At 37.6% G+C, this 14,340-nt stretch overlaps 2 protein-coding genes across 2 annotated transcripts; both read left to right on the top strand.

Annotated features, from left to right (window-relative positions):
- The first annotated feature begins 3,090 nt into the window (after window positions 1–3,090).
- LOC130135580 (probable cytosolic oligopeptidase A) lies at window positions 3,091–4,315 on the top strand. The gene is made up of 4 exons (XM_056305099.1): window positions 3,091–3,396; window positions 3,494–3,661; window positions 3,925–4,048; window positions 4,233–4,315. Exons 1-4 carry the CDS (start codon window positions 3,280–3,282, stop codon window positions 4,313–4,315), a joined length of 492 nt encoding a protein of 163 aa, XP_056161074.1. The 5' UTR covers window positions 3,091–3,279.
- A 391-nt stretch (window positions 4,316–4,706) lies between these two features.
- On the top strand, window positions 4,707–9,087 carry LOC115676930 (organellar oligopeptidase A, chloroplastic/mitochondrial-like). The gene is made up of 8 exons (XM_056305139.1): window positions 4,707–4,748; window positions 4,824–4,967; window positions 5,082–5,312; window positions 5,804–5,894; window positions 6,796–6,917; window positions 7,754–7,861; window positions 7,944–8,189; window positions 8,890–9,087. The coding sequence occupies exons 1-8, from the start codon at window positions 4,707–4,709 to the stop codon at window positions 9,070–9,072; spliced, it is 1,167 nt and encodes a 388-aa protein (XP_056161114.1). The 3' UTR covers window positions 9,073–9,087.
- Window positions 9,088–14,340: the final 5,253 nt, after the last annotated feature.

The following is a 14,340-nucleotide window of genomic DNA, read 5'->3' as shown; positions in this document are numbered from 1 at the left end:
GTCCTTCCATTGCCCCCTGTGGCCCTCCTCCTTCTCTTTCTGCCTGCAAAACCCCTGCAGATCCACCTCTCTTTCCCTCTCCACCACCTACTCCTCTGCCTAATCCACTTTGGCAGGACTTCGAGTTCCTCCTTCAACGTTGTCAAGGCCAAGCACGTTCGTCCTGGGATTCACGCTCTAAGAAGCTGGTATGAATGATCTTTTGTTCGTCTCGGATGATCTTTTTTTTTTTGTTGAGATTGGTGTTTGAGGTCTTGGACTCTACTTATAACATAAGATGATGCTAGTATGAATGATGTTATTTGAGCCGGACTCACCACAGATGATGGTGTGGATTATATCACGAACACATTCTCCAAGCCTCTGAATTTGGAATCCCAATAGCTGTGGGTGTCACGTAACATGACCTTCTGCCTTCTTTTTTTTCTTTGGGCCGTATAGGCTTGCATACTTGATTGATAGGAACATTGAGGCAGAACTGTCTGCCATACACATTACTAGTTAGTCCGGCAGGCTTAACCAAGCCAATCCGATGGCTCGGCCAATAAAAACATTATATTTCATGTTAGTTCGTGTCGGTCGGTCTCAGTAGACCGGGATGTACTCGCATTTTGCTCCCATCCCGTCCGTCAAGCTAACTAACAAGACGTGCTCTCGTTCCAAAAAGTCAGTTCCCTTCTCCAAAAAGTCGTTCCCTTGCTAACCCCAAGAACTCATCCTGAAACGCTAGCTTGCTAAGAGAGGGGCCAACACATTATAAGTTCTAAAATATCTCCTTATCAATCTCTTGGCCTAAAAAAGTAATCTTTCTCAATATAATCGGTTGATTAGGATAAAATTTTTGTCCGTTAAGAACCGCATAGGCACCTTTTGATGCATAGGGTTTAACAAAATTTGCGAAAAAGAAAATCAATGTGTAGATTCCAGCGCTTATTCCTTTTTTTTTTCATAGCAGGGCCCTATTCTAGTCTAATTTTTGAATTTCTTAATGAAGCGGCTTTTTTTTTACTTTCACTTTTCAAGAAAGATGAGTTTGGGTTTTGTCCCATTTCCCTCCACAAAAAATCATTAAGCTTCTCATTGATGTAATGTTTTATATGAGATCTAATCTAAATCATGATGTCATTTTCTTGTTCCTGTCTGCAGCCCCGAGAATAAAGTGCCAGAAGGTGGGTGTATAATAAGGGGTGGCTCCGATACCATGTTGATGCATTACAAGGGGTAGAAGAAGTCATCTCAATAAGCTAGCTTGCCAAAAGAGGGAACCCAACCCATTATAAGCTCCAAAATTCGTCCTCAATTGTCCGATGTGGGACTTTGCCCGCATCATGGAAGCATCAAATTCCATTAAAGACCATTTAATATTTATGCAAGTAAAGGGCACTCTCGGCCATATGGTCTAATGGGTCCAATAAGAAGAGAGCCTCGAAAATGGAGAATAAAGGTTCCTTTTACTGAATCAAAGGCATTTCCTAATTTGAGATATTACCTATTCTAATTTTGTTTCCTAATTTGATGTTTCCTAGTTTGATATTTCGTAGTTTAAGGTTTCCTATTTTAACGTTTCCTATTTTGATATTTCCTATTCTAAGTTTTCCTATTCTAACATTTCCTAATTTAATGTTTCCTAGTAAAGTGAGTGCTTCTCAATTGTAACAGGAGTTTTGCAAGTTGATTATATGTAAGAAAGACCATTTAATATTCATGCAAGTAAAGGACGCTCTCGGCCATATGGTCCAATGGGTCTAATAAGGAGAAAGCATCGAAGATGGAGAATAAAGGTTCCTTAAGCTGAATCAAAGGTATTTTCTAATTTGAGATGTTTCCTAGTTTAATTTTGTTTCCTAATTTGATGTTTCCTAGTTTGATATTTCGTAATTTAAGGTTTCCTATTTTAACATTTCCTATTTTGATATTTCCTATTCTAGTTTTCCTATTCTAACATTTCTTAGTTTGATGTTTCCTAGTTAAGTGAGTGCTTCTCAATTGTAAGAGGAGTTTTGCGAGTTGATTATATGTAAGAAAGACCATTTAACATTTATGCAAGTAAAGGGCGCTCTCGGCCACATGGTCCAATGGGTCCAATAAGAAGAAAGCATCGAAAATGGAGAATAAAGGTTCCTTAAGCTGAATCAAAGGCATTTCCTAATTTGAGATGTTTCCTAGTTTAATTTTGTTTCCTAATTTGATGTTTCCTAGTTTGATATTTCCTAGTTTAAGGTTTCCTATTTTAACATTTCCTTTTTTGATATTTCCTAGTTTAAGGTTTCCTATTCTAACATTTCCTAGTTTGATGTTTCCTAGTTAAGTGAGTGCTTCTCAATTGTAACAGGAGTTTTGCGAGTTGATTATATGTAAGAAAGACCATTTAATATTTATGCAAGTTAAGGGAGCTCTCGGCCATATGGTCCAATGGGTCCAATGAGGAGAAAGCATCGAAGATAAAGAATAAAGGTTCATTAAGCTGAATCAAAGGCATTTCCTAATTTGAGATGTTTCCTAGTTTAATTTTGTTTCCTAATTTGATGTTTCCTAGTTTGATGTTTCCTAGTTTAAGGTTTCCTATTTTGATATTTCCTAGTTTAAGGTTTCCTATTCTAACATTTCCTAGTTTGTTGTTTCCTAGTTAAGTGAGTGCTTCTCAATTGTAAGAGGAGTTTTGCGAGTTGATTATATGTAAGAAAGACCATTTAATATTTATGCAAGTTAAGGGCGCTCTCAGCCATATGGTCCAATGGGTCCAATGAGGAGAAAGCATCGAAGATAAAGAATAAAGGTTCATTAAGCTGAATCAAAGGCATTTCCTAATTTGAGATGTTTCCTAGTTTAATTTTGTTTCCTAATTTGATGTTTCCTAGTTTAAGGTTTCCTATTTTGATATTTCCTAGTTTAAGGTTCCCTATTCTAACATTTCCTAGTTTGATGTTTCCTAGTTAAGTGAGTGCTTCTCAATTGTAAGAGGAGTTTTGTGAGTTGATTATATACAAGAATTTCTCTCAAGCAAGTGGTTCTTTTTTCAATCTGTTGGTGGTGAATAGCTGAAGGAGTAATCCTTTATATCTTGACTTGTGGAAAATTTCTTTATGTCTTGGTGGTGAACTCTTCTATCCAAAGTTCTTTCTTCGCAAACACATTTCATTCCATCAAATTCGTTCCGCGTTCTCACCCAAACTCACCACGCATCACTTGCCCTCTTGTCCTCCTCCTCCCTCCAAAACCCCCTAGATCCACCACCTGCTCCTCCACCTCTACTCCGCCTATCGCTCAAGAGCTCTGCCCATGGCCGATGCCAACATTGAGAGCAATCCTCTCTTGCAAGACTTCGAGTTCCCTCCCTTTGACGCTATCGAGGCCAAGCACGTCCATCCTGGGATTCACACTCTCTTGAAGAAGTTGGTATGAATGATCTTTTGTCTCTCTTGTTTGATCGGCGTTTGTTGAGATTGTTGTTTGAGGTCTCGGCATTTATATTGTGTTTGTGTATATGCTGCAGGAGATTGATCTAGAGGAATTGGAGAGGACGGTTGAGCCGTCATGGCCAAAGCTTGTGGAGCCATTGGAGAAGATTGTGGATCGATTGGAGGTGGTCTGGGGGATGATCAATCATCTTAAGGCTGTCAAGGATACCGCTGATCTGCGTGCTGCGATAGGCGAAGTTCTGGTAATTTGTTTGGCTTGTTGTTTGTTCTTTTGGGCTAGATCTCTTACATAGTTCTTGAAATGATTTCGTGAGTGGTGAAAATGAGTGAAGTTACAAGAAATTGTGTTCTGGAACAAGAGATGGTCTCCCTTGTTGCTTTTAGATAAGTATTTGATTCGCTAGAGCATGCCCTGCGCCGGTCAATTTATTTTTCTCTGTTTAGCTTTCGTGGTTTTCTATGTCTTGAATCTTGATGCTTACACAAGCTAAATTATGTAATGCAGGAAGAGTGGGTTAAGTTTCAGCTCAGACTTGGGCAAAGTAAACCTGTTTACAATGCTTTTAAAGCTCTTCAAGAGTCACCTGATTGGAAGATGTTGAGTGATGCTCAAAAACGTATAGTGGAAAGTGAGTAAAATTCGTTAGTTTGATGGCATAGTGTCTTGAATGCTCAATTTATATCACGGTCTTTTCATTGGTTGATATCATTTTTCTCACTTTTTGAGTAGCGTACAAATGTATCACTACACATAGTGGTTATATGTTCTAATGAGATTAGTTGACATCCGCTTTTAAAATTATATTGTCGCAGGACAAATAAAGGAAGCAGTTCTAAAGGGGATTTCCCTGGAAGATGGTAAAAGAGAAGAGTTTAACAAAATTCAGCAGGTGTGAAGCGTTTTACCAATACGTAAAATAAATTGGAATTTCTGAGTTGGTGACAATGATAAAGCAAAGTGTATTTCGGTGTAGTATATATAATATTTTATTTGCTTGGCTTGTGAGCATCGATGTTCACACAGCATGGATTTCACGAACTCCTTAGTATATCTTCTTGTCCCTGCTATCCTAGGATAATTTGCCTAAAAAATATTTGCATAGAAAGTTAACTTTTCCATGACTAGTGAAATTGAACAGAAAATGATGTGTGAGATCGTGAGGGCACTTTTCTATAGGTTGCGAGAATGATCGGTCAGATATTAGTGGTTCTAAACTCCAGTGTTTTAGCAATTACAATTGCTAAAATTTTGAAATCTTTTATTGATTTCATCACATAAGTCTTGCAATGGCATTGACTGTGTCAAGATTACTCTTTATGCGCAAGAAAGTAGTAAAGTAGATTCTTTTATTTTAACATTTTAATTTCCCAACCGCTACCTTTAGATTGATTAGTTGATTGTAGGAACTTGACAAATTATCTAATAAGTTTGATGAGAATGTCTTCGACGCCACAAAGAAATTCGAAAAGTTGATTACCAATAAGAAGGAAATTGAAGGATTGCCGGCTACAGCTCTTGGTTTGGCTGCACAAACAGCAGTGTCTAAGGTAATAGAGAAGAGCTTCTAATTTGCTATGTCATCCTCCTAAAATTTTCTCAGCACTGTTTATGCAAGACCCTCTTTGATCTTTCATCATTTATCATTACTTTTCATATTCAAGGGGCATGAAAATGCAACTCTAGAAAATGGACCCTGGATGATCACCCTGGATGCTCCAAGCTTTAACTCTATTGTGCGACATGCTCAAAACAGAGCCTTACGTGAGGAAATTTACCATGCTTATGTTACTCGGGCCTCCAGCGGAGATACGAACAACAGTTTAATTATCGACCAGATTTTGAAGCTTAGATTGGAGCAAGCTAAGCTTTTAGGTTATAATAATTATGCTGAGGTATGGTTTTTGAAGCCTATTTATGAGATATTTCTAGTTTACTTTTCATCTTTTTACCTCTTTTTTTCATCTGTTTAAAGTATCATTGGACAAATGTGAAGCTTGTTAGACAAAATATTTTTATCATCTTTCAGAAGATATCTTTCAAATTAAACCAACTCCATTTGTGTTTCGATGTTGTTACGAGTTTTTGATTTACAAGGGGGAGGAAAGTTTATCGCAGACAAAATGGTTGTTTGCATGTAGTAGGTAAGTATGGAAATATTTTCACTTTGATCTTGACTTGTTTTCAAATGTGAAATTTTCTGGAATTACATTTTGATCCAAAATCCAATGATAACTATTTTTGTATTTTTGTAAATGTGACGTCGGCGAGACAAATTCTTTTCTCCACACTCTTCGAATGATCATGGAGGAGAATCTATTTGCATGGGTGAACAACTCACTGGATAGTCCTTTATCATCATATATTGATGCATGATTCTCATCAGGTTAGCATGGCAATGAAAATGGCTACCGTTGATAAAGCGGAAGAGCTCCTAGAAAAACTTAGGAGTGCTTCATGGGATGCTGCGGTTCAAGGTATGATCTGGATTGTTCCTAGTATATGTAAGCCTTCCCAGTGCATAAACTTTTAATTTGTGATGTTGATTTGTGCTTCATAAGCTTTTCTTTTTTTCTTAATCTCTTTGAAGAAACTTAATTTAAAGGCTTAGCATCCCTTGTTTATATGCATGATTGGAATTGTTGCACTTTCAAATTCTCTTGTAATAAATGTTCAAGATAATTCTTTATGCTGGTTAAAATGTGCATGGTATATCAATTCAGTCATAAGCCTTTTAATTATGCCAATTCAATACTAAACCTTTTGACAATTGCCAATTCAATCAAAATAAAAAATTATCCATGTCGGTGCCGGACACACCACGAAGGACATCATTGGCAATTCGTTAAAAGGTTTAGAACTAAATTGACAATTTGTTAAAAGGTTTAGAACTAAATTAGCAAGTTGTCAAAAAGTTTAGGACTGAATTGGCAAAATTAAGAGGTTTAGGATTGAATTGGCCGCCATACATTAGATATAGGACTTTTTGTACAATTTTTCCTTAAAATGTGCATGGCATGCCGTGAATTTCACTCTTCAAAGCACTCCACTTTGCATCATATATGTTCTCTTGCATATATCCATATGAAGAGGGTATATATATATATCTTGCACATGTAGAATGTTGCATGAGCAATGCAGTCAAAGTAACAGCAGCATTTCATACAAATCTGAATGTCCAAATGGTAATAGTGAGGGTTGTGGGGTGGATTAATTAGTTGAGGGTTATCAGTGGCATGGGATCGGTGTGGTCATCTTTGTCCTGAACCTTTATTTCAGTTTCGTAACATCGACCGCAAATATTAGGATGCTTTTAGAATTTCCTTTTACTTTCAATGCAAAATCCATATCTTGATATGTGTTTCCTTTATTATTCAGACATGGAGGACCTAAAACATTTCGCCAAGAGTCAAGGGGCAAAAGAATATGATGATTTGAGGCCTTGGGACATTGCCTTCTGGAGCGGGAGGCTGCGTGAATCAAAATATGACATCAGTGTGGTTAAGAAACTCTCTCTCTCTCTCTCTCTCTCTCTCTCTCTCTCTCTCTCTCTCTCTCTCAAACACACACACACACACACACATATAGAGAGAGAGAGAGAGAGTATGGTGGATAGAAACAATTGCATTATTGATAGGAAAGTAAACAAAGATACTCGCTCCTGAATTATCATGCCATAAGATACATCATGGTGCATATATACATGTTGAGGCAAAAGAACACTACAAGTGCCATAACTTGTGTACGGCGCTCACTTTAGTGCCATAACTTCTTTTTGGATCACTTTAGTGCTAAAATTTTTGAAAAACGATCACTTAAGTGCTAAAATTTTTGAAAAACGATCACTTAAGTGCCAACTCCGATGCCGTACACAATTTTTCGCCGGAAATCTGACGTGGCATTTTTTTTATTAATTTCTGAAGCTGATGTGGCTCGCCGGAGATTGGCACTTAAGTGATTGTTTTTCAAAAATTTTAGCACTTAAATGATCGTTTTTCAAAATTTTTAGCACTTAAATGATCGTTTTTCAAAAATTTTAGCACTGAAGTGATCCAAAAAAAAGTTATGATACTTAAGTGATCGTTTTTCCTCCGACTTGGCACCAAAGTGATCCGAAAAAAAGTTATGGCACCAAAGTGAGCGCCGTACACAAGTTATGGCACTTATAGTGTCCTTTTGCCTACATGTTGAATATGCCATCAAGCTTCTTACCAAGTCATGTCACCCTTCTCGGATTAACTTTTCTTTTCCTTACAATTTTGGAACATTATGATTAGATCCTTATTTATGCATTTGAATAAGAACATGTAGCCTCACAACTTTTGCAATTCCCCAGGAAGAACTACGCCCGTATTTCTCATTGCCAAATGTAATGGAGGGCCTTTTCAACCTTGCTAGGACACTTTTTGAAATTGAGATTGAGGCTGCAGATGGACTAGCACCGGTAAATGAGTCAACTGCTTTGTTTCTGCCTTTCATGTGCTGTTAGTCCATGTATTCTGACAAAATGCTCATTTATCCCCCAGGTCTGGAACAGTGATGTTAGATTCTACTGTGTAAAAGATTCTTCAGGAAATCCAATTGCATACTTCTATTTTGATCCCTATTCACGACCATCTGAGAAAAGAGGAGGTGCATGGATGGATGGGGTTGTCGGTCGAAGCCGTGTGATGTCTCGAGATGGTGCTAGTGCAAGATTGCCAATTGCTCACATAGTGTGCAATCAAACACCGCCTGTGGGGAACAAACCAAGTCTTATGACATTCCGAGAAGTCAGTTTCCAACTCCTTCCCTTAGTTTATCGACTTCTTTTCTGTTATTTGAGTCTGCAACAAGGATCGAATAAGAGGGTATTTTAGTCCGGTCTCTACGACTCTTAGTTTAACAAATGGATTTTGGTAACTTCTCGACGATACTACCTTAGATGGGGCTTGAAGTTCTGCTATAATAAAGACATTTCTATAAAATATATATATATATATTTGTTTTTGTTCTTCACTGCTAGGAGCAGGACTGCTGGAATAATCAATAAATGGTGAGAGAAGATTAGTTTCTGAGAGAAGATTAATGATGTAAACTGCCTTGCAATTTTTTGCTTGAGAATTTGGTGATACCAATCTATTCTTTGATGTGATTTTGAGGAATGCTAGTAATGTTTATATTTTCTGTGTGTAATGCCTCAAGATACACACTTATCTCCTTTAATACCTGCATCTAGAGATGGTTCTATTGCAAAAAATTCTTCTGTTTCACGCCTGATACATGTTTAATCCTTTTGACTATGAAAATTTTACATGACCCGTTGAGCCGTTCTTGTGCCCTGGATTTTATCATTGTCTCTTTGATGAATGATGAGGATTTTGACCTTATGCTCACTGTCAGTCACTTGTCCTTTGTGAAATAACTTCATCGTCTGAGTGGTATTTGCCATTTTAACATTCGTGGTAATACATGTGTTGCCGAAATTGGCAGGTGGAAACTGTTTTTCATGAATTTGGTCATGCACTTCAACACATGCTAACCAAACAGGACGAAAGCCTTGTTGCTGGCATTAGAGGAATAGAGACGGATGCTACAGAATTGCCTTCTAAGTTTATGGAGAACTGGTGTTACCACAGGCAAGTTTGTCTAGAACTCTTTCTGATAGAGCTTTAGAACAAATTGATGTGCCATCATGATTGGATGTTTTCGCACTTCACAAATATATAAGAGGTTATGCATATACCGTGGACAATAATAGATAATTGCTTCATGGAGCATTATGTGATGTTTGTGTTGTATTGCCTTTGTATTTGGCTAATGATAGGCCGGTGATAGATGTTATTAGACAATTTTTATGGGAGTTGTGAATTTCTCTATTAATATTAGCTTTGTAGGTTTACTAATTTGGCTTTACTTAGAGATTCCTTCTTCTAGTAAAACTCCACTAGTGCCTGGAAGTTCATAGCTACTGTTTTTCTTTTGAGAGTTATCAACCTTTCACAATAAGGAGAGGAGGGAGAGTAGCAAGGAGCGCAAGTCAGCTTTAAGTAACCAACTCCACCTCGTCAATGTTTTATCATTTTTCCCCTTCAATATATAGCCATTTCATTGTACATCATCATTACATTTTTTAACTTAAGATACCCACGTAATTTTTTTTTATTTGGACCTTTTGATTCATAAATTTTCATGATGGATGAATAGATCCCAATTTTATCATTTTAATATTACATTTTATTGATTATCATTCCAGTGCTCATAAGTCTTTTCCTTACTTTTTACTATTTTAATATGTTTACAATATGTAAAGTTGTGGTGTTCTATATTACTCCAGCTTATTTGCCCTTTCCCAGTAGTTTTTTTCGTAAGTCTTTTCATTACTTTTATTGTGTTATGTCGATAACTTTTTTTTTTATCCAGCCGATTTGCGCTTTCGTAATAGTTTTGTTATTCCCCGTTACTTCGTTTGCCTGTTAGTATCTATATTGCGATTTGAGTTTTATGTAGTCATGTCCGTAACCTGGGAAGAGTCATTATTATATGACCCTTGAACCGTAGGGATACCTTGATGGGAATTGCAAAGCACTATGAAACTGGTGAGAGTCTCCCAGAGGATGTATATAGAAAGCTCCTCGCAGCTAAGACTTTTCATGCAGGCTCCTTAATCCTTTACCAGGTTACTTCCCACTAACCAAAACTTGTTTTGCCTTGTCCTTTTGTACTTATGTAGATACACTGCTGACGTTTTAGGCATGAACTGCTCATAATTTTTTTTCCCTTCACCTGTGGCTATTTTGCGTACAAGAAAGTGGTACCATTGGTGTAAAAGAAATGTCTTCCAAAATTTTCTAGTATTTACTGTTGGTTACTTGAGCTGACTGGTAATTAGCTGAGACCATTCTTTATTCATTAACTATAATAAGTAAATTACCTTGGGTGGTTTCGAAGGACATATATACAAGCTGACAAGTAGATATAATAAGTCCATGAGAGCCTATGGACAAACTGCTGCCTATCCTATCAGCCTAAATCCAAAAAAAAGTATCAACTTTAGGTCGAGTGACAATTCTGACCTGAATTTTTTTTTATCTCGTAAAAAAGCACCAACTTTAGGTCGGTTGACAATTCTGGCCCTAACCTTTTTTTGTCTCGTAAAAAAGCACCAACTTTCACTTAAATTTCAAATCTGGCCCCCATTGATTTAGAACCATTAATTATTCAACTTGATTATTCCACCTCAGCAATAAATCCACATGACTTGCTGATTAGATTTAAAGCACTATTGATTGTTTTATTTTCTGAGCCATGGCTTAAAGAATAACGGTGAAACTGTTCGTCTCCTTCACTTCACCGGCAAGTAAAAAATATATCAAAATTGAATCTCTCTAGCCAGATTTCATCGTAATCTGAAGCTGTAGATCACCACCTGTCGACAGATGCCATGGACAAAATCTACCAAGCTCACCACTATAACCTTTTTTTTCAAACAAGGGTGACTTTATATAGAGAGTCAACGGCGGGCCAGATTTGGGGTAAGGGTAAAAGTTGGTGATTTTTTATGAAACAAAAAAAAGATCAGGCCATAATTGTCACTTAACCTAAATTTGGCGCTTTTTTACAAGAAAAAAAAAAGTTTAGGCCGGAATTGTCACTCGACTTAAAGTTTGTACTTTTTTTTGGAATTAACCCCTTTCCTATCGTACCAACTGTAAAATGTTCATGTCGTTTAATTCTTCCCCTTCCAATTTAACTTCCTTGGTCTTTTCCCTTTTACATCTTTCACATGGTCTGGTGCCAATGGTTTCCTTAGGCTTGACGAACCCCCCACTAAGGCAATTGTAGAATAGGTCAAGCCAAGTTCTTCAGCTTTCTGTCTAGTTAAGGAGCAACTGAAGATGATTCACCATTTCATTAGCTTCTTACTTTCTGGACTTTTCAAATAGTTTCCGACGAGAGAATGCTACTCTAGTAGGCATTGCCCTGTCCGTAGGGGAATCATCTCACATGTACTTTGTCCTTTGTGGTACTGCATTGATTAAGAGCTTAATGCTACACCTCTTGTTTATTGAGGTTCCACCTTTGTCTATTCTGTTTGTGGCGATTTAAGTATACAAGTTTGAAATGATAAAACAAAAAGGAGAGGACTCCATATCTCGTCATATCATGTCCATATGACAGTGAGGAAGCGATAAGTTTACTTGTTCGTTTAACCTTAGTGCAAGCATGGTTTCTACCTTGCTGTTTTGCTGTAAATCCTTTGAAAAGATGCAGATCGAATTATTCTTCTGGAGAAGATCATTACCCATTGATTGAATGAACATTAGCAAAGTAAAATCAAAGAATTGGGAAATCGGAAACCGTATATGCTGAAAAAATTGCTCTCTTCAGGAATCATACTAATATAGATTTAGATATGACTTGGTTGTTACAAACATTTTCTGTCTGTGAACCTTCTCAGGTAACATATGCAAGTGTAGATCTGCAGCTTCATAAAAATTATGTTCCTGGTGGGTCAGAATCTCTATTTGATGTGTATCAAAGGGTTTGGGAAAAAACCCAGGCAATGCCTCCACTTCCTGAGGATCGATTCCTTTGTAGATTCGGCCATATATTCTCAGGTTTGTCTTCCTAGAAATCAAACTGTTTCTTCGAAAGTATATATACCTAATTGGATCATCTAAATTTTACGCGGCTATCAATATCTTGCTTTTCACTTATGTTCAGGTGGACATGCAGCTGGTTATTACAGCTACAAGGTATAGGATATTTTCTTCTGTTGGTTATACCCGATTCCCTTTGTGGTTTGTTTGTAATAGATGATGAAACAATAACTATGAATATAATATGTCCCTTTTCCTTATAGTCGTTGTCCGTTCTTAGTATTGGTATATCCATAATCGTGCTTGAGATTGATTTATTTCATGATGTGTGTGGTTCTAACCCTAAATGTATTGGTTTTCAGTGGGCAGAGGTGTTAGCTGCAGATGTATTCTCTGCATTTGAGGATGCAGGTTTAGATGACAGCAAGGTATGTCCGAGAAGTTGTGGACATGTTTGAAATAAAAATATGCTGCTAAAAAAGCACATTGGTCCTTGTGTTTGCAATTCATGTTAGGTTTATGCATATGTAAAGCAGTGATACTAATAAACACGCGACATTGCCTTTTCTTTCCCCTTATAGACTACAAGTGAGTGATCCCGGTGAACATCTGAGCAAAGAATAGTCGCCTGGCCGAAACTGATTGGTCTGGATACCGTGTATGCTTAACCACTAATGTCCATCACTCTCTGATGACTGTACAGTGTACACATCAGGCAGGCCCCAGACCTGTGAGATTGCATACTTGCACTCTTCCAACTACTGCCTCACAACAATGCCTTATAATTCTTTCCATGAATGGGTAGGTCCCAAATCCTGTTTTCATACCCTTTCAGCCTCAATGGATGGCTTATTTTCATTTCTCAGCTCCAGTGGAAAGCCAATGTGGTCCCTTTTTTATGCATAAGCATGGCCTTGTCACTCCCGAAGCTTAGCAAAATTGATTGATTTCCATGAGATCAAACAAGGACGAAGTGATCAATTGACAAGGAAGCTAGTGAGATGCTTTACTTTGACATGTTTTGAGTTTGAGGTCGCTAGTTCATCAGCAAATCTCAAATATGGGTTTCTCTGTTATTAGTGTCTGATTTTTGCTCTTATGTTATCTGAAAGCCCCCCATGGGGGATAGCTGCCCCTTGATGTTTGTGTATGTCCTGCTCGATTCGTTTCTTTTTTCAATTGCGAGATGCATAGCGCCAAGAGTTAAACTGGTTCAGTAGATTCTCTTCATGTTTGATTCTTTTTCCAGTTCTTGGGTTGAAAATTACCAACCTGAAAGTATCAGTCAGGTTTTAATTACCAACTCAAGTCTAATAGGAAGGTCCATTGGACCTTGATAGCACATAGTAAGGCCATCACAGGACGGAGACAAAATCTTCTAGGCTGGTGTTACGGTTATCTTTTCTTCATTATTAATTCTTCTTTGACTACCTATGTCCAGCGTCATTACTTGTCAAACAAGTTTTTAGAAAAGATTGCACATGGACAGTCTTGTTGTCTTGTCTAATACTATTCAATTATTAAGCCCCCTCTTCAATATTGCTTTTCTTTTCGTAGTTAATTGTTGGTTTTTATCGTGATCGCTTGAGCGTGGTTGGCAGGCTGTCAAAGAAACAGGGCAAAGGTTTCGTGATACGATTCTTGCTGTTGGAGGTGGCAAAGCTCCGTTACAGGTTCGAAAGTTGTACTATTGCATCATCTCCTCTATTTGACGTCTCCCAGTGTAGTTAGTTTTACTTGATGTCCTTACCATGCCAATGCTGCTGTATCCCAGGTCTTCATTGACTTTCGGGGACGTGAGCCTTCACCCAGCGCATTTCTCAGGCATAAAGGCCTTTTGCCAGTTGCAGCATAATGCTGTCCTAATGGCTATTTCTTTTCATATGGGCCGAAAGGAAGGTTAGGATCCTGGACAATTTTCAAGTATGCAGTTCACAAATGGTTCATGCCAACCATAGTGATTCGACCGTTGAAAATAAATTTCCAACTCAGTGTATGGAGAAACATTCTTTTAGCCTTTTCACGCCTTTAATGTGCATTAGTCGGCAGAACGGTGAATACATGTGGATTAAGGGCAGACTAGACAGTTTCTCATTCTAAAGACTTTTGATGTTTAAAACCTGAAACGGCCATTTTTCAGTATCTTGGCATTCTTTATTTTGTTTATAATAATGATGGAACCTCTAGCATGACCCGCTTGTTACTCGAGAGTGTTCCACGCATAAGATCAGCTTGTACATGAGGGTTACATGGTAATGCTATCTTTCTCGTTTTAAGATGGCCGCATGAGAATGGCGAAGAAATAATTGTAGACAGAAAAAAGGCACTAAAATGGTCACGG

Source organism: Syzygium oleosum, unplaced genomic scaffold (genome assembly GCF_021117445.2).
Source record: "Syzygium oleosum isolate NSW1041296 unplaced genomic scaffold, Sole_v2.1 Sole_v2.35, whole genome shotgun sequence".
NCBI classification, from domain to species: domain Eukaryota; kingdom Viridiplantae; phylum Streptophyta; class Magnoliopsida; order Myrtales; family Myrtaceae; genus Syzygium; species Syzygium oleosum.
This window is presented reverse-complemented; position numbering and strand designations above follow the sequence as displayed.